Source organism: Phaseolus vulgaris, chromosome 9, assembly GCF_000499845.2.
Source record: "Phaseolus vulgaris cultivar G19833 chromosome 9, P. vulgaris v2.0, whole genome shotgun sequence".
Lineage (NCBI taxonomy): Eukaryota > Viridiplantae > Streptophyta > Magnoliopsida > Fabales > Fabaceae > Phaseolus > Phaseolus vulgaris.
The window spans coordinates 2290032-2298159 of record NC_023751.2 but is presented as its reverse complement, the minus strand read 5'-3'; the positions used below and the strand labels follow the sequence as shown (position 1 = coordinate 2298159).

At 42.9% G+C, this 8128-nt stretch overlaps 1 protein-coding gene across 1 annotated transcript; it reads right to left on the bottom strand.

The window, feature by feature from the left end:
* Nucleotides 1–509: 509 nt before the first annotated feature.
* On the bottom strand, nucleotides 510–5942 carry LOC137820634 (uncharacterized). Its single transcript, XM_068624807.1, has one exon. It carries the CDS (start codon nucleotides 5940–5942, stop codon nucleotides 510–512), a length of 5433 nt encoding a protein of 1810 aa, XP_068480908.1.
* Between the last annotated feature and the right edge of the window lie 2186 nt (nucleotides 5943–8128).

Sequence of the window (8128 nt, the reverse complement as noted above, 5' to 3'; positions counted from 1 at the left end):
TGTATTCCGACCGAATGAACGGTGAATTAATTGAATTTCTGACCAAGATTGGTGAATAACGTTTAAGTTATGATTCGGATAACTTTCGTTATGTATTCCGACCGAATGAACGGTGAATTAATTGAATTTCTGACCAAGATTGGTGAATAACGTTTAAGTTATGATTCGGATAACTTTCGTTATGTATTCTGACCGAATGAACGGTGAATTAATTGAATTTCTGACCAAGATTGGTGAATAACGTTTAAGTTATGATTCGGATAACTTTCGTTATGTATTCCGACCGAATGAACGGTGAATTAATTGAATTTCTGACCAAGATTGGTGAATAACGTTTAAGTTATGATTCGGATAACTTTCGTTATGTATTCCGACCGAATGAACGGTGAATTAATTGAATTTCTGACCAAGATTGGTGATTTAAAGTGCCTCGTTAAAACCTTCTCGGTAGAAAACCCTGCTTAGGGATAAAACTACCGAGCGAGGAAAGAGTGCACTAAGTTTATTCATCAACTGTAATAGAATTTGAGATGCGTGGCATTCCACGTTCTCGGTACAGATTTTCCTGACAAATATTCTAAGTAATAAGCTCCTCCTGTTGCTGTGTCGGAGATGCGGAACGGACCTTCCCAATTGCTTGAAAACTTTCCTCCGTCCTTCCGGGCGTCGCTGCGCATGCGCCAAACTAGATCTCCTTTCTGATAGCTTCGTGGCTTCACTTTGGAGTTGTACCTTCGTGCTGCTCGTATCTTGCATGCTTCTTCCCTTATCTTGCATTTGTCCCTTAATTCATTGATGAGGTCGAGGCCGACTAGTAGACTTTCCTTGTTTAAGTCTAGGTCTAACGTCTGTCGGCGTAGTGAAGGCTCGCCGATTTCGACCGGAATCATGGCTTCTGTGCCGTACGTCAGGCTATAAGGTGTTTCTTGAGTTGTTGACTGGGGAGTACAACGATAAGCCCACAGAACCTCTAACAATTCTTCAGTCCAATTTCCCTTGGATGGGCCAAGTCTCTTCTTTAACTCATTGAGAATAACTTTGTTGGCGGCTTCCGCCTGACCGTTGGTTTGAGGGTGTTCGACCGAACTCGTTATATGTTTGATGTGAAGTTTCTCATAGAATTCAGCTAGCCCACGGTCGGTGAACTGTCGACCGTTGTCTGTGATAATGATCTGAGGTAGGCCGAACCTGCAGACAATGTTTTTCCACACAAAGCTTTGTACGTTCCGGGCGATGATGGCTGTTAGTGGTTCAGCCTCAATCCATTTGGTAAAGTAATCTATACCCACCAGTAGGAACTTGCATTGCCCTTTTCCGGGTGTGAAAGGTCCGATAATATCCATTCCCCATTTCACGAACGGCCAAGGGGATAGGATGTAGTGCAAGTGTTCTGGTTTTTGGTGCAATAAGGTGCCGAACTCTTGACATTTCACGCACTTTTGAACGTATTCAGTGCAGTCTCCCTGTAAGGTCGGCCAGTAGTATCCTGCTCTTAGAATTTTGGCGGACATAGTCCGCGCTCCTGAATGGGTTCCGCATATCCCTTCGTGTAACTCGGTCATTACATAAGTGACTTGTTCTGGACCAAGGCATTTTAGGAGGGGACGGGAATACCCTCTCCTGTAAAGATCTTCGCCAATCAGTATGTATCGGGCGGCTTGTAACTTCATCGTTTTCTCCAAATGTGGATCGCATACACCATCGGTAAGATATTGTTTTATGGGAGTCATCCAGTTAGGTTGGGTGTCAGTCGCCATGCATTCTTCGGTACCAACACTTGGTTTAGCCAGGGTCACGTGTATGGCCGACCGGTGGACGCCTTTCTTTTTTAGGGTAGCCAATCTCGATAGAGCGTCCGCCCTAGTATTATTTTCCCTCCGTACGTGTTGGAAGGAGATTTCTTTGAACCTGTTTAGAAGATTTTTTACGAAATGAAAATACTGTTGGAGTAATGTTTCTCTTACCTCATACTCCCCTGTAAGTTGTCCGACGACTAGACGGGAGTCGCTTTTACAAGTTATATTTGTTATCTCCAATTCAATCGCCAGATGCAAACCTGCGATTATAGCTTCGTATTCGGCTTGATTATTGGAAGTTTTAAATTCAAATTTCATGGCTTGTTCGACAACAATCTCCCCTGGTCCTTCAAGTACAACTCCTGCTCCGGACGAACGACTGTTAGATGACCCATCTACGTATAATGTCCATCGGGGAGTCCGTTCGGTCGGATAGGGAGTGAGTTCTGCTGTGAAGTCGGCGAGGGCTTGGGACTTGATGGCTCCCCTGGGTTGGTATTCGATGTGGAATTCTGACAGTTCGACTGCCCAACCTATCATTCGTCCGGCGAGGTCAGGTTTGGTGAGAATCTTCATAATGGGATAGTTAGTCCTAACAATGACCTTGTGATTTTGGAAATACATCCGCATCCGTCGTGCGGTAATGACCAAAGCGAAGGCAACTTTTTCGACCATTTGGTACCGGGTTTCTGCGTCATGTAAGACTCGACTTACAAAATATACTGGTCGTTCTTCCGCTTCAATTTCTTGTACCAGAGCGGAACTCACCGCTTCATTGGAGACGGCGAGGTAGACCACAATGGGTTCCCGTGCGTTCGGTTTCTGGATGACCGGTGGAGATGCCAGAAATGCTTTTAACTGTTGGAAATTTTGTTCACATTCATCTGTCCATTCAAATTTACTTGTCTTCTTCAGAAGTTTTATGATGGGTCTCGTTCGTTCGGCAAGCTTGGGTACGAATCGAGACAACGAAGTGAGACGGCCGACTAGTCTCTGGATCTCTTTGAGTCCGTTGGGACTTCGCATTTCGGTGATTGCCTTGCATTTTTTTGGATTAGCCTCTATACCCCGATGTGTGAGCATGAAGCCTAAGAACTTCCCCCCTTCTACGCCGAACGCGCACTTCTCCGGGTTTAAACGCATGCGGTATTGACGCAAGGCTTGAAAAACCTCTTTTAAGTCAGAAACATGTTGTTCGCAAGAGTCTGATTTGACGACGATGTCGTCAACGTATACTTCTACATTCCGACCGATCATGTCGTGGAATACGTGATCCATGAGTCGCTGGTATGTGGCTCCTGCATTCTTGAGGCCGAACGGCATGACTTCATAGAAGAAATTATCAGAATCTGTTCTAAACGCGGTTTTTTCTCGATCACGGTGGTACATTTGTATTTGATTGTAACCTGAATAAGCATCAAGGAAACTTAAGATTTGATGACCGGCTGCACCGTCGACCAGCCGGTCGATAGTAGGTAGAGGATACGAGTCCTTTGGGCACGCCTTGTTAAGGTCTGTGTAGTCTACGCACATTCTCCATTTTCCATTCGTCTTTTTTACCATCACTACATTGGCTAGCCATGTCGTATAGTGGGCCTTTTGAATAAAACCAGCTTGGATTAGCTTGTCGGTTTCTTCTCGTGCGGCTTTGCGCCGTTCTTCACCTAGTTTCCTTTTCTTTTGAGCGATCGGCCTGGCCTCTGTATAAACAGACAATCGATGGGTAATCACATCTGATTTTACCCCTGGCATGTCTGCGGCCGTCCAGGCGAAAAGATCAGCGTTCTTTGTTAATGTTTTACCGATCGTCTCTCGGTCGTCTGGTTTGAGGGATGTTCCCATGTATGTTTTCCGGTCTTTGTCCCGAAGGAATATGGGTTGAAGATCTTCTCCTGCTTCCATTCGGGGATCATCCAGTCGAGGATCTAGATCGACTAAAGCGACCAAGTGTCTTCTAGATTCTCTTCCTCTGGAGCGTCTTTCTGTTGACCGACCTCTTCGCTCTGTGGTCCGTTCGGCTGACGTGGTATAAAGCCTTCGGGTCGGCTCCACCTTCAGGCTAGCTACATAACACTCTCGTGCTGTCTTCTGGTCTACATGCACGGTTGCTATATCTCCATTGACCGAGGGGAACTTCATAGCTAAATGAGGAGTTGAGACAATGGCTTTCAATCTGTTGATAGATGGTCGACCGAGCAAAATATTGTACGATGTATTGGCATTAACGAGTAGATATCGTATGTTGATGGTCTTGCTGAGGTAATCATCCCCGAACGTGGTGTATAGATCGATAAATCCTTTCGTATCCACTCTTTCCCCTGAGAAACCAACTATCTGCTCGTTGTAGGGTTGTATCTCTGCTTCTGGAATCTTCATCTTCTTAAACGTTTCCCAATATAGGATGTCGACCGAGCTACCCTGATCTACCAAAACTTTTGCAATTGCAAATTTATCTATCTCCACAGTTATTACCATGGGGTCATCTTGAGATGGATCGATTGCTGTGAAGTCTTCGTCAGTGAAAGTGATTGGTGGTATATGCGGTCGGCGTTGCGTGGGAGTCGAATGAACGGATTGAATTGCTCTCAAATGTTTTTTTCTTGCTGAATTAGAGCATCCTCCACCCGCAAAGCCACCTGCAATGTAATTAATTTCTTGAGGGGGCTGACCGAGCGACACCGGTCCAGCGATTGTATTGATGACTGTGCGAACTTTTTGTTTAGTTCGACTTCTACGTTCAGGGCTTTCGCTTTTAGGCCTCGTTCGTCTGATCGGACTTTCGCTTCTTTTTCTTCTGTTTGAACGATAGTGGTTGTCACGGGTCCGGTCGTCTCTTCGTCCCGAACGTTCGCGGGGATCATGATCACGCTGGGGTGACCTGGGTGCAGTGATGGTGGTTTTCACGAACTTGCGCAGATGACCGGCCTGGACGAGCTCTTCAATTTTATCTTTCAGTGCTTGGCATCCTTCGGTCGTGTGGCCATAGTTACGATGGTATTGGCAACGTTTACTGGTGTCGGCATTGGGAGGGGTTTGTGATGGCCTCAATGTCGGAATCAATTCAATCTGCAGTGCTTCGTCGAGAACCTTACCCCTTGGTACAATCAAGGGAGTGTAGTTGTGGAAACGGGGTCCCCCATTGGGGCGATGTCGTTCTCGGTCGGTCGGTATTGTGGGGGGACGAATTCCTTTGCTCTTGTCCGTGTTCTCAGCATAAGTTTTTCGATGATAGTCAATATGTTCTTCTATCTGCATGAACTTTGTTGCTCTTGTTCTTAATTCATCCATATTGCACGGAGGTCGTTTGATAAGGCTTTCAGTGAACCTTCCTGGTAGTATGGCCGAGACCAAATGATGCATGGCTATTTCTGGATTAAGATTACGAATGTTCATACACACTTTGCTAAATCTGTTCATGAATGTTCTCAATGATTCTCCCCTTTCTTGTTTGACATTTAGAAGAGACATGGAGGATGTCCGATGAGGTCTACTTGTGGCGTATTGCGTGGTGAACTTCAATTCCAAAGCGTCGAAGCTTGCAATGGAATTGGGTGGAAGGTCCGAAAACCATCCAAGGGGGCCTTCCCTGAGAGAGGTGGGGAAGACTTTACACCATACCGTTCGGTCGGTCGTGTAAAGGGTCATTTGAGTTCTAAATATATTCAGATGTTCGTCTGGGTCTGTGGAACCGTCGTAAAGGTTTATCGTTAGGCCCCTCCACTTGTCAGGGAGAGGAGTGGCTATGATGTCATCAGTGAACGGATGGCCTTTCGGGTTTGCTACCTCGTTTGGGGTTACTGGCTTCACACTCTGACGGGTGTGTTGAACGAGTGACGTGTGAGGTATAGCCTGGGCTATTGTTCTTGTTCCTGATTGGAACGGTGATGGAGAAGGTGCACGTGAATGCCCTTCGCGTTCAGATTGCTCAAGTCTATCCAACAATCTCTTGTTCTGTTCTTTCAATTGTGCTATCTCCTCTGCGTGTTGTTGACGCTCTTCTTCTCGTCTTTTCCTTTCTTCATCCTGGCGAAGTTGATCGATGACTCCTTTTTGGAGTAACTCCTGCATCTGAATCTGGAGGGTTTGTAGTATGGTCCTATGCTCTTCAGAGATATCATTGTTGTTGTTGTTTGCCGTTGAGCCCATCTTCAAGCGTTGGGATCTTTGGGTCTGGAAATAATGATTACTCGGCCCCACAGTGGGCGCCAATTGTACCTGTATGGATATTGGGGACTGAGTAATGTTGATCCACGTCGATACAAGGTGTCTTCTTCACTCTTGGTTGTCCTATTCTTCAAGTCTTCTTTCTCTTCGCGTGCTTCGGCCGGCCGGCGGGGGTACCTGCGATTGCACTCCGACGCTCAAGTCAGCGATGGTGCTCAAGTGAGAATTCTCTGATAGTATGGAAAACGTACCTTTTCCCCCTTTTCAGAAGTCTCTTTAGTAGGTTGACCTGGGCCTTGGCCATGTGGGCCAATCAGTTGATGGTTAGAGACATGCTTAGTGGTCTTTGGGTCGTGCCTGGTGGTTTCCTGAAAACCAGGGGAGTGGTCTAGAGAACGTGTTTTTACTTCGTCAATGGTTGTTATAACTGCTCTTTTCTACACGTGTAACCACGTTCTGGATTAAATTAGATTTATTCGACATAAACCATTCGGTCGTCCGGCTAGAGGTCATGGAAGGACGAAGAGTCGTATAAGACGCAGGGGTTTTTGTAATAATTTTACCATGAGAATCCTGCGGTCGTCCGGTGCCGACCGGTACACTTGCCCCCCAGGCTCGAGGTCATGGAAGGACGAAGAGTCGTATAAGACGCAGGGGTTTTTGTAATAATTTTACCATGAGAATCCTGCGGTCGTCCGGTGCCGACCGGTACACAAAGAAACTGAAAATCGTGAACCGTATCACGGAGAGCGAAGGTTGGAGTACATGTAAACGTATATTATACGATATATAGCAGTACTGAGTTTCATGTATATATCCAAATTTTGCTTCCTAATTCTCTACGTTTCCGCATCCTTCTTTTAATCACCGTATCCGTTTTAATTTGCGTTTAGACAAAGGGATAAGCAATGTACATATTCTTCTAAGAAAAATGAAAAGAAGAAGAAAAACCAAAATACTAGAGTATTTATTAAAGATTGAGTTTAAACCTATTTTTTTTACACAAAAATTATAAGATAAAGATTATTTTCAACACATCACTTTTATGGTTATTTTTCAGACTAAATATTAGTAAATAATCGAATAAAGTAACATAGCAAATCTTATTAAAATTATTTTTAATATCATATTAATTAACAAGTTTAAATTTAATTAATTCTCACAAAATTATTTATAAAGTAAAAATTATCTCAGTTAGGGGTATCTTGATCTTGCTACTTGTGGAAGTATTTTTCGTGTAAGTACAAGGGAGTTTATTGGTGTTTTTTCTGCGTTTTTTGAAATTCAGACGGTTATAGTTGCTGAGTTTTATATAGTTATACATGTTATGAAGGAAGCTCAAAAGATGAGGTTTAATAATGTTTGTGATTCTGCACTGTTTTGTCTGTGTTTACTGGTAGGATTAATCTTCCATGAATGTTTCAATGAAATACTTACTCAATTTTTCCGTGGAGAGGATGCGCGTGCTGATAAGTTGACTAATTTATGATTTATTCATAGAGAATAATTTCATTGGTATAATAAGCTTTCATTTAGTATATTCTTATAATTCTTTATGAATATGTATAGTCTATCCATGTATCGTTTTTGTTAATATATGAATTTTGGTTTAGTTCTCCCATATTTTTGTATTTTTTTTAATAATATTTTTTTCATGTGATGAGAGATGATTGTTGTTACTTATCATCTTAACTAACATGTCAAGTTTCATAGTGATGCTTAAAAAAAAAATTTATTAAAAAAAATTGATGATAAAAATGTGATATTTTGAATAGAGTTGAGTGTAAATTAATGTTTTCTCTTATTTCCATATAGGTAAAACTGAAACTGGTAGAGGTGTGGCTATTTTTGACATAACATGAAGCAGATATTAACAGTCTATATTTATAACTTCCGAAGTAAGAGGTAGCAGTAAGTTGCGTTGGTTGTGTAGTTGGTCGAGCAGGTAGCAGAGTTCAAATTTTCGGGTATCAAAGAATTCAGTTATATTTTTCACATACATGACAGATTAAACTATTGCCTCTCCAACTCTGTATTTATTTATATGAGATAGTCATGGAAATGTTGATTGTAGAATATATTTGGAAAATTTATTTAGGATTTTATGGAAGAGAAGTAGAAATCTAAAGAAAGGAAAGGGAGTACAAAATATAGTAGTTGTTTGAGTT

Coding starts and splice junctions, on each gene's coding strand:
- LOC137820634 (XM_068624807.1), bottom strand. CDS start 5,942: ATGGGCTCAACGGCAAACAACAACAACAATGATATCTCTGAAGAGCAT.